Source organism: Rhipicephalus microplus, chromosome 5 (assembly GCF_043290135.1).
Source record: "Rhipicephalus microplus isolate Deutch F79 chromosome 5, USDA_Rmic, whole genome shotgun sequence".
Classification (NCBI taxonomy): Eukaryota; Metazoa; Arthropoda; class Arachnida; order Ixodida; family Ixodidae; genus Rhipicephalus; species Rhipicephalus microplus.
In genome coordinates, this window is record NC_134704.1 from 146,626,358 (window position 1) to 146,649,490 (window position 23,133).

The 23,133-nt window shown below is 41.3% G+C and overlaps 1 protein-coding gene and 1 long non-coding RNA gene across 5 annotated transcripts in view; one reads left to right on the top strand and one right to left on the bottom strand.

Annotated features, from left to right (window-relative positions):
- Window positions 1-3,000: 3,000 nt before the first annotated feature.
- LOC142817956 (uncharacterized) overlaps window positions 3,001-23,133 on the top strand; it is a 62,981-nt gene continuing 42,848 nt past the window's right edge. Inside the window, exon 1 of one of the 4 annotated variants that reach the window (XR_012895437.1) lies at window positions 3,001-3,024. Coding sequence is in view for 1 of the 4 variants with exons in the window: in XM_075896024.1 (XP_075752139.1) it covers window positions 20,584-20,681 (98 nt within the window). In the remaining 3 variants the exon portion in view is untranslated. Of the gene's footprint in view, window positions 3,025-20,568; window positions 20,682-23,133 lie in introns of those variants that run through there. The other 3 variants (XM_075896024.1, XM_075896023.1, XR_012895436.1) reach the window with 3 other exon arrangements.
- Window positions 12,244-22,885, bottom strand: LOC142817961 (uncharacterized). The gene is made up of 3 exons (XR_012895444.1): window positions 22,820-22,885; window positions 14,744-14,874; window positions 12,244-12,674 (listed from the first exon to the last, which is right to left on the bottom strand). It is a non-coding gene; the product is annotated as an uncharacterized LOC142817961 (long non-coding RNA).

The window sequence follows — 23,133 nt, forward strand, 5'->3', positions numbered from 1 at the left end:
CAGCGGCGAATTTCAAGTAGCCACACTGTTCCTGAGAGTGGCGCGCATGACTTCTAGGCTTTTCTCTTAGCCACGTTGTTTTCACGCAAAGTTTTGCTTCGTGAATCCACTTGCGAGAATTTTCCGGTTACATAGGCAAATATAGCAACTGCATCACCATCGCTGACATCTTCCAGCGTGCTTTATTGAAGCGGCCGATAAGACAACTATGAGTTCCTACGTCGTTTTTTTTTTTTTTTGCGAATCGACTTACGCAAAAAGTTCTCTTACGCAAAAAACTTTCGTTAGTGAGTTTGTGAATACGGCCCCCGATACCTAAATTTTATGAAGCACTTATTTTGTGCGCAACCACCACTATGTGAATGCATACTCACCAAGAGACCTTGTTGAAGACCAAAGAGATGTACAATCGTGGCCGTACCTGCGACGTTCATATACTACATCCAGCCGTGGTGATGTAGCAATTTACCAAATTTCCCGGTGGATAAATAGGATTGTGTGTGAAAAAAATCGAAGTGACAGGAAATTTCGGTGCCAGAAAAGTACAGATAAAGTGGAATCGCAGAATGGGTGCGTCACCGACGAGGTAAACATGACTTAAAAGACCAGCTATCATCTGCTTGTAAAAAAGCCCGGGCACTCTTCGGCAATATATATTGCGCTTACCATTAGTGGAATTGGGGCAGATATCGAGGTACAGAAATGAACCTGAGGGTAAAAAAGCGATGGGTCAGGAAATTCTGGCGCCAGGAATTTTCAGCTGCTGTGCAATTACAGAAGTAGGTGCGTCATCAGCGAAGTGAATATGAGCAAAAACTCAGTTACGACCTGCTAGTGAAAGAGGATGCTCTGCGGCAACATACGTGGCGTTTGTCCTTCTAGTTCTATAGCATTGAGCCCGGTTTCAACGGCAGCCTCAACCATGCAACTGGAAGATTGTTTAAATATAAAATTACATTTTATAACGCAATGGCTCAGGGATTTTGGCTATTAAGTAGCACATAAATAGCTTCCATGTAAAATATACTGGCGTTTGAAGAGAACTTATGAGACACGTCTTTTAATAAAAGTATGCGAACTTGTACCCGTGTACCCAAGAAATTATCGTACGCGTAGTCGGATGTATCAAGTTAAAACCAGGAATTACAGTGTCCCAAAGTGTACAAGAGAGTGAGAGAGAGAAATAAATTTCTTGGGTTGAAAAGGAAGGGGTTTAGGAGCTAGTTGGGTGGGGTCCCATGTCCAAGGCTCCACTGGCTTGCGCCGCCTGCCGGACGTGGTCCAGGAGTGCTAGTTGCACCTCCGGGTCCGAGCTAGCGAGGAGTGCCTCCCATTGCTCCAAAGAGTTTTCCATTCTATACATACGCTGTAAGCGATCAAGTTCATTTGGCCGTTTAGCACAACTTCACGAGATATGGTAAAGGGTCGGTGGCGAGTCGCGACACCACGGACTATCGCGCCAATACAAAGTTGGATGAATTTTGTTCAGTCGTAATAAATTTGGATAAACTCCCGTTTGAATTTTACGGAGGTCTATGGCGTCTTCCCCTTTAAGAGATTTGTGTGGGCGCCATATTTCTGCCGCGTGCATCGCTGGTGAGCAAGAAGCTCTCGCGGAGCCATCCGAGCCGGGTCGTTTTCCTCCTCTTCGCGAAAGCCGTCGTTGCTGGGTGGTGGTAACAGCGAGAAAGGCTGCTGCTCCGCTCGGTTCGTGAGTGCTCGAGCTAGAGCGTCCGCCCTCTCGTTACCCTCTAGGCCTGCATGTCCAGGGCACCAGACCAACCTATAGGTGTTGCTCAATTCGCCGCCTAAAAATTTACAAATGTTTAATGGGAGGCGGCCTTACGCGAATAGCTGGCACGCCTCTTGTGAATCTTAGAGTATGGTGATGTACGTCAGGCCGTCGCTGCGCTTTCGACTTTTAATCGCCAATGCGTTGGCGTAACATTCGGCCTTGGTGATCGATGCGCTGGACGCTATGCTTCTCGTGTCACTACTTACCACTGTAATGATGCAGCGCTTCCAGTTACACCTGGAAGCGTCAACGTATAGCACGTTCTCATTGCCTCTGCCTAATTTTCTGGTCCATTTTACACGCTCCTCTCGCCTTTCGTGATGCCGCTCCTTGGTCATGTTCCTGGGGATAGGGGCGATCGAAATATGTCGTTGGACAGGGTCTGGTTCGTCCACCAGCTTCTCGTCCATGTTTTGGGGTTGCGGTGTTATACCCGCCCTTATCAGTATCTCTCTTCCCGACTTCGTCTGGCTGAGGCGGTTGCGCTGAGAGATCAATGTTGCTGCTTTCAGTTCAGCGTACGTGTTATGCAGGCCGATCTCGAGAAACCTCTGTGTCGGAGGGCTTATTAGTAAGCCTAATGTTGCCTTGTAAGCCCCTCTGATGATAGAATCTACTTGCTCTTCCTCGCTCTTGTTCAGCGTGTGGAAAGGCAAGCTGTATGTCAATTTGCTCATACGAGCGCCTGCACTAAACGGACAGTGTCACTTTCTTTCATATCTTTTTTTGTGGAAGCTGATCCTCTGAATCATCCTAGCCACTTGTTTAGTTGCCGATTTAAGAAGATCGATAGTGTGATTTGCACTACCGTTGCTTTGAACCCAGAAACCCCGTATCCTGGCGATGGTGACTTCTTTAATTTTCTGCTTTTCGATTTCAATTTCTATTCATCCGTTACTTTTGTAGCGTTTGCTGTGTATTCTGATCACCTCCGATTTTTCAGGTGCGCAGCTGAGACCACTGGTTCTGGCAAAGTTTTCGACAGCCAGTGCCGCCTCTTGCAGAGTCTGCTCTTTGCTTGGCAGCGACCCCCGTGTGGCCCACAGAGTAATGTCGTCCGCGTAGAGGGTATAACCTACCGGTGAACACAATCCAAGGCCCGAGCGAGTCGACGCATGGCGATATTAAACAACAGAGGAGATATTATGGCTCCTTGAGGCGTTCCCTTGTTTGGCATTCGGAAAATCTCAGACCTAACGCTTGAGATACCAATTGTCGCCTCCCGATCGGTGAGAAAATCTTTTATATAGTTATACATCTTTTCCCCGCAACCAGTTATATTTAGCTCTGAGAGTAAAGTGTACAAGCTTATCTCGATAGTGATTTCAGCAGCAAGACCAGGTCTGAATGGCAGAAGTTAGTGCAGAAGAATGGTCGAGGCGATAAATCTTACTTGAACTTGTTTTACCACTTAATCAGCGTCAAAAGTGGGGTACATTAGGTTCAATCACTCAATGAAAAACATTTAATTTTCAAAATCAATCAATGAAATCAACTGTGTTTTTGCCGAAAAAAGCAAGACAAAACAATCATTCCGTGAAAAGAGGTGGCTGGGAAAAGAGTTGCACAATGACTTTTGGCAAAGCTTGCCGACGCATCAAGGGCAACTGGTTTGATCACTTTGTGGTATAAGTGCAGAGATGAAAAAAAAATGAACGCGTAATGACTCACAAAATAAATATTGTGAAGATCTGCCAGAAGTTACGCATTTTTACTGTTAATTAGAAGCACTGAACTACCATAACAAATTTTCTCCAAATAATTGTCATTCGGCTCCGAAAAAATATCAATGCACATAGGAAACACGCACATGCTCTGCTGCAATAGCAGTAGAAATAGAACAATGTCGAAAAATTTTGGCCTCCTAATAACCACGTTCGGTCACTTAATTTGATGTGTATGTTACTTGGATATTTTCACTACAGCAGTGAGTGTCCTGAAGTGGCGTGGAATATTACTTGGTTGATTATTTACGCCAGAATCCCAGTTTAAGGTAGCTGCAATAGCTATTGAACATACCGCATAATGAACGTTGTGTACCTGGGCATATAATTTCGAAACTCATATTGAGCACAGTGAGTTCTGTGTTTTTATGTAGCGCTATATTACATTCTACTTGTAAATGATGTGAAGTAATCATGTTTTGCTTCTCTTTTTACACTGCAAGTTGTTACCCTCTACGGACACGCCTCTCCCAAAGGAAATGAACGCGCTAAGACAATGGTTCTCAAGTTCACATACTCTCTGATACTTGAAAATATGTTCAGTTCAGTGAACTTACTAAAAAACGAATAAAAAAATCCTCAAATTCTAAATTATTATACAAATAGTTATGTTTTTTTATCACTTCAGAAATCGCTCAACAGACATCAAGCTACTGTGTGAGCAGCAAATTAGGGCTCAATCATTTCCACATCTTTAATCAACTTCAGCTTTCATAAGAGCCCATGTCCTGGCCGTCGAGTTTCACATACCGCTATTGTCGTGGAAGCGGCCTTCGATGAGCCCCCTTAGGAAGATTTTCCGTTCTCATTCCTGTTTAATACTTGAATACGCTTCCTTGCGCTTTATTTTGCGCGAAGTTGAGTTTTTTAAAACGTTTTAAAACGCCATATCCGGAGTTTCCTTGAATCAGTGTAAGGCGAATAATGGAAACGTACCAAAATGAGGCTGTTATGCCTTTATGGGCCGAACTTTTTCTCTATATTCTCTTAAGTTCGTTTCAGTTTCAGTTTCAGTTTATTATTCATTTCAAAAAAAATAGTACAGTAATATTAATATACAGACGGGGGTCCCAAAGTTAAAAACTGTAACGGGACCCTCGATGCATTATAACAATCAATAAATCAGATCAAATTAACAAGCAACGAGTGAATTGAAATCAATTATACAATATAGAGTGATAAGTAATTATTATAGGCTAAGTGACACATCAGGCAACAAAAATCAAAAATAAGGAAAGAAAAAAGAAAGAACGGAAAAAAAAACATCTCGTTCAGTGGCGGACATTGTCAATCGAAATGCAATGATCTAAATGGCATAACCAAAAACGCAAAGCCCCCAAAAAGCCCATATACAGGCAGCTAATAATTTAACAGAAAACTTTTAAGCGACTTTTTGAATGATGACAATGTGGGTATCGTTTTAACAGAAAGAGGCATGTTATTCCAAAAAGTAATGGCCGCATAGGCAGTGGTCATTTTTCCATAATTTGTTGCCGACGCGGGTAGCAAAAAGTTAAGGTTCATTGCAAATCTGGTTACATTGTTGTTTTGTAAGAAAACTGAATCAATGAACTCAAACGGTAGCAGTGCATTGCGCAATTGAAACAGAAGAACGGCTATGCTATAAAAAAATAACTTACGAACAGGTAGGATTTTGTTGTCTTGGAGTAGATGGCCTGCACTGGAGTATCGTGAGCTAATAGTGATAATGCGGATCGCCTGATTTTGTATGTTCTGAATGGGTGATAGATGACAGTCATACGTGTTTCCCCAAGCAGCGATACCATACATGATATGGGAATGAATGAAGGCGAAATACAGAGACATAAGTACGTTTATATGAAAAACTTCACGAGCTTTTATTATAGCCCGAATTCCGAATGCAGTTTTCTTTCTGAGGTGATCAGTGTGGAGATTAAACTTTAAATGGCAGTCAAGATGTACACCAAGAAAAATTACAGTATCACAGGTGGGTATAGAGTGAGGACCTAGGGTTAAGGGTTGATGAAAAAGCAATGGCCTTTGAGCGGACCTAAATATCATAAACTTGGTTTTGGCTGGGTTAATAATAAGTTGGTTCTCGTAGCACCATTTAGTAATATCTAGAAGTGTGTTATTCAAGTGTAAAGTAAGAGCAGTTAGAGAGTCCTCAGCTGCAGTTATTGTCGTGTCGTCTGCGTATAACACGCAGTGAGTTGATTTAATTGCATCGACAAGATCATTAATATAAATAATAAATAATAAAGGGCCCAAAATAGACCCCTGGGGCCCGCCTTGATTGATTAGCTTAGTTTCAGAAGAAGCGCCTGATACGTACACCGAGCATTCTCTATTGTGCAGATAATTTTTCAGGAAGGTTAATGGAGCTCCAGTTACCCCAGAGGCCTCCAATTTGTTAAACAGGGTGGCATGATTAATGGTGTCAAAGGCCTTGGTGAAATCTAGGAAGACAGATCCAACAAATTTACCAGAGTCAATCGATTTTTTTAAGTAATCTATTAATGAAACTAGTGCTAAGCTTGTCGAACTGCCTGAACGAAAGCCAAATTGACACGGATGAAGTATATTAAATTTGCTTAGGTAATTATTTAAACGATCAACGAACAGTTTTTCAATAACTTTGCTGAGAGAAGAAAGAATTGATATGGGCCGATAATTAGAAACTGTTCTTTTGTCACCCTTTTTGAATACCGGAACTATTTTAGATTTCTTTAAAAGTTTAGGAAATACGCCTTGCTGAAACATTAGATTAATGATATCACTAAGTATCCCAGAAATATTACGCGCAACCAGTTTTAAGTGATACGCAGAAATATTGTCAAGACCTGCGCATTTATTTTTTAGATTCAAGAGAACTGAGCATACTTCGTCAGCGGTTACGGGCAAAAGAAAAAATGAAGAAGCGACCCGAGAAACGGAACATTTTGGTATGCCCGATGGTGTAGTAGGAATGCTAGAAAAAAATCGCTGAAAGCATTTGCAATAGAAGTTGGCTGTTGCAAAGAAATATTATTATATATTATTTCAGATATAGGTGAGTTTCTAGATGATTCGTTTAAAAAGTTATTCAAAAGGTTCCATTGTTTTTTAGGGTCGTCCTGATGGTTGGTCAACTCATTTTCATAATAACGCTTTTTTGCTTCTCGGAGTAACATTTTCAAATTGTTGCAATATTTCCTGTATCGGCGGGCAAGCGAAGTATTAAAAGGCTGTCTTTTTGTTTTTTTGTAAAGGTTATCTTTTTTACGAACACTTGTCAATAAGCCGTTTGTCATCCATGGATTGCGGGGAAATTTATACCGTTTTTTGCATTTAACAGTTGATGTACTAGATGTTACGGCCTTTAAAAATAAAGCGCAGAATTTCTGTAGCATAGCCTCTACGTCGGAGCAGGAATTATCAAGAATATCGGACATAACAAGTGACCAGTCAGTTGTAGCTATAGCATCGATAAACTTGTCATGATCCAGCACAGATGTGTAAAAACAGCTATCGACACTGGAGCGCCTAGCATTAAATGTTATGTAAACGGGGCAGTGATCTGTAATGTATGTGTCAACCACGCCAGCCTCGGGGGCGGGAGAAAAATTGGATAAGACATGATCTAAAAGAGATTCGGAACCCTGGTGGCCACATCTTGTTGGAGCAGTGATAAGTGATTCGTAGCCGAAGCCACTGAAGCAATTCGTGTAAGCCGAGTAGACACTGGATTCCATATCTAATAAGTTTATGTTGATGTCCCCTACCAGTACAACTTGCTTATTCTCAAAAGATAGCTTGTGAAGTAATCTGTCAAGATTTGACAGAAATTCTAGAACAGGAGATGAAGGAGAGCGATAAACACTGCCAATGATTAATTTTTTTCCGTTGTTTAGGGGTGACTTGCCACATTCGATCCACACAGATTCGCACAGTGGTACGGTGAAAGACAGATCAAACCTGCGCGTGTACGAAACCCCACTGGAAACAAAAATTGCAGCCCCACCATGCGCGTCATAAGATCGGTGACAATACTCTGCCTGATACTGTGGAAAAGAATACATGTTACGGTCTGCGTCGCACAACCACGTTTCCGAAAGGCAGATAAACGAAAACTGGTGGTGCAGTAGAGAAAGAAAAGTGGTAATCGCGTCATAGTTCTTTCGGATGCTGCGAGCATTAAAATGAATTAGCGAATATTTCTGTAACGTAAGCGAATGTTTGAGGTTGCTAACGGTAATCGAGGACATAAAAAAAAAGAAAAACTTAGTGGTCGATACAGAATATGTAAGGCGTCGTTTAAATGAAAATCGAAAGGTCAGAGGCGGTATTTATTCGAAAGACCCTGGTATCTTCAGACTTGCGTGCTAGGATGCGACAGTTCTCTGTCCAGAGAAATTTCCACTGGTGCTCTTTCTTGAGAGCCAGTGCCCTAGCAAATAGCTTCTTATTCTCAGCAGTAAGGTGGTAATTCGTATAAATAGCCTGGTCAGAAGATTCCGGAAAGCCAATGCTGCCGGTGCGAAGCCGAGCCTTGCGAGCTTTGCGGATGAAGTCATTTTTTTGTCACGACTGCAAAACCGAGCAATGATGTTGTTCACTGCCGATTTCGTGGGAACACGATGCACTGTGTCTATGTCAGCAGGTGTTACAGTACATCCTATTGCATCGCCCATGCGCTTTAGAATGGCAGTACAGTCCTCGCCTTTAGTCGTTGGTACACCTTTAATTTCTATATTGTTTTGTCGAGAATATTGCTCAAGTTCAGCCAAACGGGTTTCAAGAGACTCGTTATGGGCCCTTAGCGCTTTATTTTCTGCAATGAGTGCATTCTCCTTCACACACATGTTATCGTACTGAGCACTGAGGAACTTAACGCTCTCGCATAGTTTTGCATGCTCTTCAAGGCCTTTGTCATCCAGTGTTTTCCTAGCCTCAGCCTTGAACTCTTTAACTGCAGTTTCTAATTGCTCTTTAAACGCAGATTCAAGCGCTTCAATTTTTTTAGCAAGTTCAGCACAGGTAGGCATTGTATACAGGTCAAAAGCAGCGTTGAGCAGCAGTCACGGTAATTTTTACAGCACAGAATAGTTACATAAAATTCGCACACCAACCTGGAAATACAGAGTGAGGCGATTCAGAGCGTGCACATTCCGCCGTGACTGCTGCTGCTACAATGGATTCCAGGCAGTCCAGAGTGGTCCTTATAGCCCCGTTTTGGATGTGCAGAGCAGGATGCGCAACCGCTGCTTGCGTATCCCTTGAACACTGTAGCTGGCGACACGCGGGCGTGACGGAGCGATGTTGCGAGGGGTACCAGGGCGATACTCAGCAGTAGTGCCTGCCAAGCAAGGAACTTCGGGCGCCTTTAAATACAGAGTGAGGCGATTCAGAGCGTGCACATTCCGCCGTGACTGCTGCTGCTGCAATCTCAAAGTGATTCATGTAATAAAGGTACAATAAATGGTTTATCATATAGTCTGTGTGAGTAAATCGGCCAGTGGGATAGCGGGAAACATAATAGCAGAAAACCTAGCTCCCCCCACGCCATCACATGTATAGAGAGCTTTATCGGGCTGGTGTGCTTGCTTCACACTCAAAACTTCAAGGAAGCCTAGCACTATCATTCGATCACTTTGAGTGTCAAACTGGGCTTTGGCTGCATTTTCTTCGTACCTTTAGAGTACCCGCTTCGACATCGTTCCTTCTCTACTGGTACCTACAATTCAGAAACAAAGCTATGTACAAGAAGAGGCATATGAAATAAACAACATACCAACTCCCAAATTTCAGTGCGCCACAATTTCGGGACTCGTCGATGTTAACTTGCGGAGCACAGCAGCTATAGTTGTTACCAAATTCTTGTGATTCTGTGTATGTTTTATATAAGGCTGTTGCTTTATTTTTGTTGGTCATATAACAGTATGATAGTGATTCATAGAACTATACCATGACCGAAGCCCATTCATAATAGAAAATTATTACGTTACTAGAGAAAAAGATACAGATAATCAGCGTTCCATTGGGCGTTTTATTGCAAATACATTACGACCGATTGTCTGGCCCCAATGGTCAGCGATCTATTCATTTCCAGCAGTCGTTTATTTCTTTCGCATGCCAATGAAGTTAATGCCACCGACGGCGCCGCCGAGAGCTGCAGCTTCGCTGGGCAGCATGATAATCACAGCTCAAAATGAAAATTAAAATTGATAATCACAGCTGAAAATAAAAAAGCAAGCAGTAGCCATTTTATTGAAAAATTTTAGTAGACCAAATAAATGTGTAAATATGGTACAACTGGCTTTTAAAAAGACGTTTCTGACGGTCGTGAGTTCCATGCTGGTTGTGGCTGCAGTATACTCATAGAGGCTAAACGCAGGAAGCCTGTGTGCTGTGTGATGATATTGCACGCTAAACATCACAACAATAAGTAGTGTCTATGTTTGGGTAGTCATTTATTTGTTCAGCTTAACACGGCAGGTGCGCGTGCTGGCATTGACGATATACCAAATCGCGTTGTTTTGATGCTGGTGAGTCGGGAGGTGCACTCCTAGTGAATTTTGTGGTATTTCTATCTAGTTTTTCATTCGCTTTGAATCAGAACCAACCCGGCCTTATGTATTTTATTCTCATACAGTAGTGGACGTCACAAGCGTTTTTCTTGCATAAAAAGCGCGGGCCTACGCATCAAGAGCAACATGGTCAAAGCGAAAGCTGGAAGAATGACATTACTAGAACTATTTGCAAGCACTATTGGGGCTACTAAAAGAAGTACGTTTGCACTGTACCCACTTAATACTCCATAAAATAATGCGGTGGCTGATTACCACGAAGAATTACGGCTGAGTATTTTGTAAGTTTGAAAGATCAAGAAACCTCTTGGTATGGGATTTGTATTTTCTCACCTGATTGTTTTACAATTTCACCACGTGATACTGGGTACGTTAGCGTGGTTTCATTCCGACACAAAGCTTGTTTGTTTGTTTTTTTTGTGAAAAAGTTTCGAATGCCTGCATGGCTCTGTGATATGATACTTCATTCGCATGGAGATTGCATCGGTTAGAACCCCATTGTATCACGCATTTTTCTTCGTATTTTTCTTTCTTTCGAATTTTGCACAGCATACCGTTTACAAACATCGACTATGGCATGATATTGGTTACGAACACCGACGGCGGGTAACTGTGGTGCCCCTCTTGTGATCTCATAGCAGATTTCGCTGTATAATTGTGAAACTAGAGCCACTGAATCTTGACTAACTCAGTGCCTCATTAAAGCGAGCATTCTATTAAACCTCAAGCAAAGGTAGGACTAAAGGTACGTGTGCGTGGCAGCAATTACTAAAAACTGAGGCAGACACATTCGTCATTTACCAACCACAGTGCGGCAGCGGTTGCGGTGAATGATTGCGATCCTGAACTACGCGGGGTCAGTCACGCCGGTGGCGGCAGCATTTTCGATGGAGGTTAAAATTCTACACCCGTAAAGTTAGATTTTTGAACAGGTTAAGGAACGCCAAGTGGGCGATATTTATGGAGTCTTCTACTGATATTGCCTCATATTGATAGCGTAGTTTTTCCACGTCAAATTCAACCTATGATGGTTAACTGTTACAGTTAATCATATCCCCGGTAGACAACAAATCGTATATTGCATGAGATACGATTCCCCGAGAATATGGCTTCCTTAAATGCCCCCTAATAGATGAAGAACTCGGTAAGAGCCACTTGTAATAAACTCTCGCCATACCTGCCTTTGGAAACGCTTCCTTCATTAGCACATAGTTTACTATAGCATAGTTTATGGGTGACGTAATGATGGCAATGATGGCCTGAGTTAAAAGATCGCTTCGTTGAGATTAACCACGAGACTACAAATTGGGATGAACACAGACGGGTGGGTCAAGTACGCACTCGTACTGCTTCTCACGGTGGTACACTCGTGGCATCCGGTTGAAAGCATTTCTTGTGCTCTATTAGCTCTCTACTGTTGAAGTCTGGTGCTATGTACAGCGATTGGTCAGGTCTGAGGGCCCAAGCACTGGACTAGCAGACATTTTGCTCAACAAAATAAAGTATTTCATTTTAAATGCGAAGCAACTTTTTGTGTAATGCAAGCAACTGTTGTATCTATCTATCTATCTATCTATCTATCTATCTATCTATCTATCTATCTATCTATCTATCTATCTATCTATCTATCTATCTATCTATCTATCTATCTATCTATCTATCTATCTATCTATCTATCTATCTATCTATCTATCTATTTATCTATCTATCTTTCTATCTATCTATCTATCTATCTATCTATCTATCTATCTATCTATCTATCTATCTATCTATCTATCTATCTATCTATCTATCTATCTATCTATCTATCTAGCCGCTTACGACTGGGCGCTCTCATGATCACCCTCTTGACTGGGCGTCAAGTGTTAAGAAAAAACTGTCTTCAGTAACGTTGACTTAACGAACGCACAGAATAGATATCATGGTCCGAGCAGAAACTGAATCCCAGCAACTTGCGTGGCGATCAAATATACTACCACAGAGCCACGCCAGGTCTCGGACTTACTTTTCAAGAGACTCTGATGCTCGTGAAACTGCGATTGTGGTTGTAGTACTGGTTATCGAATTTGATTATTACTACATATCTACACCTACCATACAGCTGCGACGTCGAGCGAACATCGATTGTACTTAGGTGACACTCACTGAAGTTTATTCATGTAGCAGCGTCAACAGCTAATATCGTCGTGAGCCCCAGCGCTTCATATAGGCTCATCGCTTCTGGTGTTGCTAATATACATGATGTTACTGTTGGCAGTACTGCGCAAGAGGAAACAACTGGGTTTTAGGCATCTGCAGTGTTTCAACAAGTGGATGTGCGTGCAACATTTGTACATATATTTAGTCTCACTTTCCATAACGCGTCGCTCAATAAAAGATATTCAACCTGATCACCTGCACTGCGCGTGCTTCGCATGACGTTGATCCCCGAAAAACGTGAGATCTGCCTTTTTTTTTGCAAACTATGTTTCCGGCCTTTCGAGCAATTCCCACAGGTGTAATACGTTGTAGGCTTTAGAGTCAGCAAAGTAGTGCGCACCGAAAGGGACGGCAACAGCAAGAAACAGGTTCATTCCAAAGAATTGATCCATCCTGCAGTTTTTACTGTGGAGAAAAAACGTATGACATAATTATTTTAGCACTACAATGACAGCATTTCAGTGATTTAGCTGCGCAATAATTTTGTTTGTAATTTTGCAAGAGACTTCGATTTAGAAACGTTCCTACGTGAATTTCGAAGCGAACCTAGAAAACATATCTAGAAAATCCTTTGATTGTACCTGGTGGTTGTGATTTATTCATTTCATATCAATTAGTGATTTCTCTTCAAAGCCGATGGATTTGCAGAAACAGTGTGCGGAAATGTAAATAAGATGGCGGTAGAAAACATAAAGTAAGACATTATTCAGCACATTTCTAACGTGTTAATTTTAACGAAGGGGTACTAGGTGTGTTAGAAGAAATGTTGTTCTTCATTCATTGTTACTCAGCTGCGGGAGGCTGCTTCCATTGGATTGACGGTTGCGGTACTAAATATATGAATTATTTTCCTGATTTACAAATTTTATTGTCTACCTTATAGAGATCATCAGTGAAATCAGACATATTTTTCGTTATTAAAGTAGAGTGCCGTGAAGAATTCTAGGGTGGTACAGTTTAGCAAAAATTTCAAATGGCAGAAACTTTGACGCGCGTTTAGTGTCGGCAGAAAAATGATTGCGTTCTTGACTGTTAAGCTGGCAGTGCTATTATGGTAAAGCGATTCAGGTTATCTCAAAGAAGATAACGCGCAGCGACTATATTTTGTTTCAGTTAACCCAATACGGGTGCCCCGCCGCAGTGGCCTAGTGGCTAAGGTACTCGGCTGCGGACCCGCAGGTCGAGGGATCGAATCCCGGATGCAGCGGCTGCATTTCTGATGGAGGCGGAAATGTTGTAGGCCCGCGTGCTCAGATTCGGGTTCACGTTAAAGAACCACAGGTGGACAAAATTTCCGGAGCCCTCCACTACGGCGTCTCTCATAATCATAGTGTGGTTTTGGGACGTTAAACCCCACAAATCAATCAATCAACCCATTACGGGTGGTACACACTGGAGCGACACATAATTTTTCTGTTCCAGATGGTTATTTTCTAAAATATAACAATGCGCCTGTTGGATACAAGATTCAAGTCGAATTGAAAAGTATTTATTTCCCTTTTAGTGAAATAAAGTTTTTTTCATTCCATTTCATTCCCTTTTATTATTAGCTTCAAGAAATAGTGCACCATCATCAGCAAAATATTGATTAAATGATTTTTGGGGTTTACCGTCCCCAAACCACAATATGATTAGGAGAGACGCCGTAGTGGAGGGCTCCAGCAATTTCGACCACCTGTGGTTCTAAAACATGCACCCACATCTGAGTAGACGGATTTACAACTTTACAACATTTCCGCCTCCATCGGAAATGCAGCCGCCAAGGCCAGGATTTGATCCCGTGACCTGCGGGTCAGTGGTGGAGTACCTTAGCCACTAGACCACCATGGCAGGGCTCTTCGGCAAAAAGAAAGATGTAGGCGAAACAATACCAGAAGGTCCTTGAACTAAAGGTAAATATAGAAGGACTCCACAGATTTCCATGAAAAACCGGAATCTACATCACTATTTATTTATTTATTTATGTATTTATTTATTCAGAACACCCCTAAGGGCCCTCTCACAGGAGGGTATTACATAGGGGGGGCTATAACACATTGAATATTGCTTGTTCGAAAAGTTCTTGGCATTCCTATCAATATGAACCTGGCCATAATATAGCGTGAGAAGCTTTACTGCTTTGCTCTATCAGCTAAACCACCTGTCCCATCTTGAGGTCTGCATGAAGGCTAATGGTTTGTTGAGATGTATTAAAAATATGGCCTGAAATACGGTAGCTATCGCCTGGAGTATTTCTTGAAAATATAAGTAGTGAATAATAAATACAATCAGCTGTACTGTAATGAATCAATTATATACGATCGGCGAGATTTAAACACTCATTTGCAAAACAGCGAAAATGTACTTTTCAGCACACGAAGCTAACAACATAATGACTTCTTGGAAACAAGTTTTCGTAAACTGGAGCCTAATGTTCGCAAAATACTTAAAGAGCTCTTATTTACACAGACATTTGCATGAAGTTGTTCACTCACCTCAGCTTTTGTTGAGTGGTCTCAGAGAGTATAAGTAGATAGTGCAAAACATGTGCTCTTGTGGTTATTATATAGGGCGAATCTTTTTCACTTATGTCAATAAAGTCAGTACCAGGAACAAATCAGCATTTCTGTTCAAGAACATATTTAAGAAGTATTTCAATTGAAATTCCTCAAACCAAATTCAAAACGACAAACTGTTCATCACTCGCGGAAAATCGCTCCGGGTTCATTAACGAAGACTATAATGGCAGCAATCATTTTTAATTACGTGTTCACTTCCACCACCCCCTCGTGCGATACATTCGAAAAGCCCACGACTACCTCCCACCATACCTTTTTTTGCAAGGCCACTGATAAAAAGGCTTCTTTCAGGATACCAATTTAGAAGCTTGTTTTCTGTTACCTGCATAATGTGTTTCAAGTTTGGTAAATTCAACTTGTTTATTATAAATTATCTCGAAAACACGCAATGCCAGTAATAAATTTTAACTTGAGGCTGCTCTGGGAAAAGCAGAAATTGTTGACTGCAGGCGTAACCTAATACATTCACTGTAATTTTATAGCAAACCTTGAAACTACTACACAGCCTTGAGATTCTAATGGGCACAACAGTGCCAAATAACCATTTTGGCAGAATTGAGACTGACACTACCTCAGCACCACAATGAAAAATCCCGTATGTTTTCCTTTATTCGCATGTGTTTGCATGTGTTTTGGTATAACTTCGTACTGGAACACCGACACATGTACAATAAATGAGGGCATTACACAGACATGCCCCTAAATCAATGCGGGTCTTCTACTGGGCTTCTCCTTGATTTGTCTCCGCTCTTAAACGAGTGTTTTATGCGAAATATTTCAATTGGAATGGTTGCTCAAACTTGAATGCTTCTAGCTATTGACGCCCTAACAAAGTTTTAGTAAGTTTATAAGAGTCACTGTGCAATACAGTCACCCATCGTCATAGCGAGCATGTAAAGATTGCATATTATGTCAAATATTTGATAACGCAAAAAATATCTAGTGAGAAAAATATTAGGACAGGATGTCTAGGTACACATATTTTGCTTTAGGTTATTTCAAACTAGTGAATGGGTCAAAAAAAGAAGTCTGACAGTTTTTGTTAATGAAACATTGAGCTCTATAGCTTGAAGAAGGTGCCAAAATTTTAACACATCGAAATGCCAATCTAAACAGCCGCAAAATGAACGAAGATCAATCGAGGCATTCATTAAAGAACCAAAGCTTGAAAGCGATATGCATGTCACCACTACGGCATTTAAATACTCATTTATAGTGTTTGCGCAACGTAAATAATTTGTTTCTCTTTACTAAGGAGAAGTCATGTAGGCTCATCATCGAGAGGCGTGCTTATTAAGGAGTGTTCATCATGACTCCTAATCAATATGCCACTCTCGATACAACAGCGGAGAGATGGACGTAATTATGGGGGGCGAAAAGAATATAATTCTACCTTGACTAAGATGAGAAGTGGAATGCAAGCTGTACGAGGCTTACGCGGATTGGAATACTGGATGTATGGCAAGAGTTTGGCAATTTCTCGTATCTCTACATGCATGGAGTGCGCAAAGTTTGTATGAGTATTTTATCTTATCCACCCCTAAACTTTCATAACGTTCGTAGCCATGGATGCCATGGGAAAATAATTGTGAATAATTACTACTAAATAAATGTTTATTAAGATGAAAGATGAAAACATCATGGTCGGAAACCAGAATTACTGTACTGCTCTTGCGCACTTGACATTCGTTCCGTATTTAAATAAACGTTGTTAGGTTTAGACAGTATGACGGCATCATTCATGTGACACGGCGCCAGCCACAATAGGGTTAGGTAATAATACAGCATTCATTCCTGGTGATCGGTGGACGCCGCAATATTGGTGGCATAGTGGCACTGGTGAAGACTTCTATTTAATCTAGGTCATGAATTTCTGAGCCTATGCTATATGTGAAAACAACGCTAATCAAAAGTAAAACTATCGAGAAAACGAAGCATAGGCTTATGAGGGAACAAATATTTTGTTAAGTTTTACGGCCTATGATAGACATTAGAACATCTCAGTGTTTCTTTCGTCTTTTCACATTCCTTTAGAAATTGAGATTTTTCTTTTTTACGCATTTTTAACCTTTTATACGGACAACTATCTCATGTATGTTTATTGTAGAATGTACTCGAGGACCTGCAGAGAGATTGCAGAAATGCGAGAGATCACCTAAACGGCAGGCGGTCGTTCTTTTTTTCGTGAAGGGTGACAAATGAAAAGCCGTGCCAAAAGCCGTCCTTGTTTTCTTCCACAGTCATTACTTAATAAAAAAATTCACTATTCCGCATAGTGCAGTTTAAAGACTGTGACTGATTATTTTCAGTTAGTGTTATAAGGGTATTCGAACCTGAACATGGCAACGTTTAACGCTAGAACCTTATCTAGTGAGGGAAGTCTAGAGGAGCTAGAGGGCGTTAAGTGGGATATAATAGGGCTCAGTAAAGTTAGGACGACAGATAAGGCCTGTACAGTGCTACAGAATGGACACGTCTTGTGCTATCGTGGCTTGGCTAAAAAAGAGAACTGGGAGTGGGATTCCTTATCCACAGATATATAGCTGGCAACCTAGAGGAATACTATAGCTATAATGAAAGGGTGGTAGGTACCCTGATAAGCTCAATAGGAGATACAAGATGAAGGTGGTACAGGCCTATGCATATACATCCAGCCTTGATGACGCGTCACTTGAAAGCTCCCAGGAAAACACGGAATTGGCAATGAGTAAAATAAAAACACAGTACAATATACTGATGGAAGACTTCAATGCCGAGGTAGAAAAAAAGCAGACTGGAGACCAGGCAGTAGGAGATTACAGCGTCGTTACTAAAATGCCAGAGGATAGCAATTAGTAAAATTTGTAGAACGCAATAATTTACGAATATTTATTATCTTCTACCGAAAACGAGGGAACCTAAATGGATATGGAAAAGCCCTAATGGCGAAATTAAGAACGAAATGGGCTTTATAGTGAGTGCACACTCAGGCATCGTGCAGGATGTGTGAGTGCTTGGCAAGGAACGATGCAATGACCATAGAATGGTACAGTCTTGAATTTGCCTAAACTTGAAGAAGGAACGGCAGAAACTGATGCACAAGAAGCGGATCGATGAGCTAGCACTGAGAGGCAAACTGCAAAAATTCAGAGTCTCGCTTCAGAACAGGTACTCGGCTTTTATCGAGGAAACTAGCCTTAGCATTGACGCAATGAAAGGAAATCAGACGAGTAACATTACGGAGTGTGCAGGGGAAGTTGGAGGTACGGCAGTTAGACAGGACACTGGCAAGCGGTCCCAGGAAACAAAGAACTTCATTAAGAAGCGTCAAAGCATGAAATTCCTAAATACAACTGACAAAAAATTTAGCTGAGCTTTAGAAATGATTATTAGGCGTAAAATATCCGATGTAGAAAGTTATAACATGAAGAGAATCGAACACGCTGTGAAGAACAGAGGACGCGTCAAAGCAGTGAAGAGGAAGCTTGAGATAGGCAGAAATCAGATGTATGCACTGAGGGACTAGGAAGCCAAAATAACTACCAATATGGATAGGATAGTTAAAATAGTGGAGGAGTTTTTACAGAGATCTGTATAGTAGCCGAAACAACCACGAGCTTACTATAAGAACTAGCAGTAACCCTGATGGCACCCAACGATTAATGATAGAAGAATCAGAAAAGCCTTGGAGAGCATGCAAAGAGGCAAAGCTGCTGGTGAGGATCAGGTAACATCAGATCTGCTGAAAAATGGACAGATTGTGTTAGAAAACTAGCCACTGTGTTTAAAAGGTGTCTCCTGACCGGAAGAGTACCAGAATTCTCACATCATCTTAATACATAAGAAAGGAGTTGACAAGGAGATGAAGAATTACACGGCGATCAGCTTGCTCTCCGTCGTATACAATCTAATTACAAAGGCAATTGCTAACATACTTAAGGCAACAATAGAATTCAATCAGCCAAAGGAACAAGCAGAATTTCGAACAAGCTACTCAACAACAACCACACTCATACTACCAATAAGGTACTGGAGAAATGCTCAGAATACTGCCAACCACTATACATAGCTTCATTGATTACGAGAAGACCATTGATTCAGTAGAAATATCAGTGGGCATGCAGACACTGCGTAAACAGTTCGTCGACGAAGCATAAATAAACATCCAGGAGGAAATCTACAGGGGGCAACAGCTACCATATTGTTTCATAAAAAATCAACAGAATACCACTCAAGAAGTGTGTAAGGCATGGGGGATACAATCTCCCCAATGGTATTTATCCCTTGCTTTCAGGAGGTTTCCAGAGGCCTCGTATGGAAAGGGTTAGAGATAAGAGTTAATTGAGAGCAGCTTATTGAACTGCGCTTCACCAATGCCATTGCATTGTTGAGTAACTCAGAGGATGAATTGCAACTCATGATTGCGGAGTTGGACACGGACAGCAGAAAGGTAGATCTTAAAGTAACATGCAGAAAACGAAAGTAATCTACAACAACCTCAGAAGAGAACAGCGTTTCGAGATTGGTAATATTTAACTTGAAGTTCTAAAAGACTTTGTCAATTTAGGACAGATAACAACCGCGGAGCCGAACAACGAGATTGGAGTAACTAGAAGAATAAGAATGGGGTAGAGCACATTTGTCGAGTGCTCTCGAACTTCGACAGATATATTGCCACTATTTCTCAAGGGGAAGGTATATGACTGCTACAGTTGTCCGGTACTTAGCTACGGAGCAGGGAGCTGGAGACCTATAAAGAGGGCATAGCCTAAATTAAGGACCACGCAGCAAGCAATGGAAAAGAAAATGGTATGTGCAACCTCATTAGACAAAGAAGAGTGCAGAGTGGATCCGGGAACAAGCCGGGGTTAAGGAAATCTTATTTGAAATCAAGAAGAGGAAATGAATATGGGCCAGCCATGTAGCGCGTAGACAGGATAACCGCTGGTCAGTGAAGGTAAATAACTAGATAAGAAGAAGATGCAAGCGGGTTAGAGAGCGACAGAATTTTAGATGGGCAGATGAGGTTAAAAAGTTTTCGGTACAAAATGGCAGCAGCAAGCACAAGACCATGTTGACAAGCAGAACATGGGAGAGGCCTTTGTCTTGCAGAGGGCGTAATCAAGCTGATGATGACGGCAATAACAATAATGATGATCATGATGATGATGACGATGATCATGATGATGATGATAAGTATACAATGACAATTCGTATAGTAAACCACTAATGTTCATGGACCACAACGCCACGTGGCCGAAAATTTTTCACGACACATACGCTACATCCGTGGCGTACGTGTCAAACAAAACCTATTTATTATTAGCCATTACGTAAAACGTACTATTTGAGCTAGACGGGGCTTTTATTACATCACATAATGAGAGCAGGCAATAAATGTGGACACAAAGTTCTTTATTGACTACTGCAATTACAGGTTGGGTTTTATCATTCTTATTTTTTGGTACGAGTAATCATTTATACGCCTTATTCTATGGGGTCAGAGCAAGGTAAATTGAAATATTTTGTAACATATTCATTATTAGGATTGACGTTAAACGCATCATGCGAGGTCGCACTGGGTAGGCAATGTGATATTTTAATTATATAGCAGAGCAGACGATGTATGCGGCCGAAAATTATTTTACGATTGCTTGATTAATATTCTTCGTTACTGCGTTCGAAGCAATTTTTTTAAGTAATGAATTCTAGGTCTGTATGAGTGGAGATTGAAGGATTTAAATTTCAGCCTTGATTAGACGCGCTATCCAGAGTCAATGATCTATTTCATTTCATTTTACTGGGTTGAACTATATAAAGCCCATGCTTTGCTCCATCAACACATACTCCCTGAAGAACTGGTACAAAAGCTGCGGTGAGTGATTGAATTCCTATGATGATCTTTGTAAATATGAATTGTGTGAATAATAACTGGCCCCAATAGATAGTTTGCAAAAAAATCTTATGTGAGGGTGTCACTAAAGTTGATAACCAGACGTACCTAAACGTACAACTTTCCTCTTGCGAGCTTACACCCTTCAGTTCATATTGCATATTGTTAACCCATTAAACACTAGTTTCTTTTTTTCATACGTGTTATGAAAACATGTGTCGTATTTTATTTTATATGCATCTGACAGATCATGCTGAATGTATCTATGGGAATGAAAACTTAGTTTATAAGATATGGCGCATAACCATGTGGTCAATCTGGGCCCTTAGGGTACAGCAAAAGTGACAAATTTTCTGTCACGACTAGACACATCGCGGAAAGAATTATGAATTAGTTCGAAACCTAGTGAGAAATGATATGAAGCAGAAATTGCCCATGCCGACCTCACATTTGCGGCACTGTGTGGCCACCACACTAATGCAGTGGTGTTCAACGCACCTACGCCTTTTGCTACTAAGCATAGTTGCGACGAAGTTTGCATATTTGAACCAAAATGCACTTTCTCAATAAGCGTCGATGTTTTTCGATGGTCAGTTCCTTTTCGCTTGTTAATTTCATCTGTGAGGTAGGTTTGAGAAATTTTTCTGCTCAAATAAAGTTCATTGACGTTGAGTTTTGTGCCCCGATCGAGCACCTTGCATCGCTTATGGCTACGCTAGGACGTGTACATCGCTCAATTTGGCCATTTTTACAAACAGTCCTAATCCACAAGGCGCCTACATTTTCGTCCATCTGATCGGTATGTTCCCTAAATCAGTTGTATTTGGGAAGGACATTGCAGCGAGACAACGGGGTCTTTGGTGAACTAGAAGGAAACTTCACATCTGGACTTCTGTCCCTTACACTTAGGCAGGTATTGGTGATGCATAGCCCTGCTCTTCATACTCTGCTTTTTATTTTAACAGTCACATCCACCATTGACGCAACCCTCAGCTAGATTGTTTTAACACTTAGGTTATCGACAATTTCGGTGCGCAAAAAACGGAGATCGAAATGTTTGGAGTCCTTCACAACTACGTTCCTCATATTCAGATTTTAGTTTTAGAGCGTGAACCCACAATGCTTATTAAGTTTGTTATATTGAGGTTGTCCTTGATCCTTACGACTTGGCGCTTACGACTGGGCGCTCTTATGATCATCCTCTTGACTGGGCCTGAACCAAAATAACATGAAGGGTACCAAGGTTTGACGAATAATACGCAGAAGTCAAGACATGAATAATGTCACTATCTCATCGCACACGTCGTAAAAACCTCCCTTCAAACAGTGGCACAAACCCGTGGGCGAGTGTGTGCCTCTGGTATGCGGGCATGTGCCACAGGTGATAGAAACTTAGTATCTACCCAGATGCTTCAAAAACACACAAGGGTAGTTTTACTGCGTAAGTGTTGAGAAAAGACTGCCTTCGGTAACGTTGACCAAACGAACGTACAGAATAAATATCATGGTCCGAGCAGAAATTGAATCCCAGCAACCTGCGTGGCGATCAGATATCCTACCACAGAGCCATGCCAGGTCTCGGACTTACTTTTCAATAGACACTGGTGCTCGTGAAACTGCGATTGTGGATGCAGTACTGGCTATCGAATTTGATTAATACTACATATGTACACCTATCATACAGCTGCGACATCGAGCGAACATCGATCGTACTTAGGTGACACTCACTGAAGTTGATTGATGTAGCAGCGTCCACAGCTAATATCGTCGTGAGCCCCAGCGCTTCATATAGGCTCATCGCTTCTGGTGTTGCTAATATACATGATGTTACTGTTGGCAGTTTTGCGCAAGAGGAAACAACTGGTTTTTAAGCATCTGCAGTTTTTCAACAAGTGGATGTGCGTGCAACATTTGTACATATTTTTAGTCTCGCTTTCCATAACATGTCGCTCAATAAAAAATATTCAACATGATCACCTGCACTGCGCATGCTTCGCATGACCTCGATTTCCCAAAAACGTGAGATCTGTCTTTTTTTGCAAACTATGTTTCCGGCCTTTCGAGCAATTCCCACAGGTGTAATACGTTGTAGGCTTTAGAGTCAGTAAAGTATTGCGCACCCAAAGGGACGGCAACAGCAAGAAGCAGGTTAATTCCAAAGAGTTGATCCATCCTGCAGTTTTTTCTGTGGAGAAGAAACGTATGACATAATTATTTTAGCACTACAATGACAGCAGTTCAGTGATTTAGCTGCACAATAATTTTGTTTGCTATTTTGCAAGAGACATCGATTTAATTAGCGTTCCAACGTGAATTTCGAAGCAAACCTAGAAAACATATCTAGAAAATCCTTTGATTGTACCTGGTGGTTGTGATTTATTCATTTCATATCAATTAGTGATTTCTCTTCAAAGCCGATGGATTTGCAGAGACA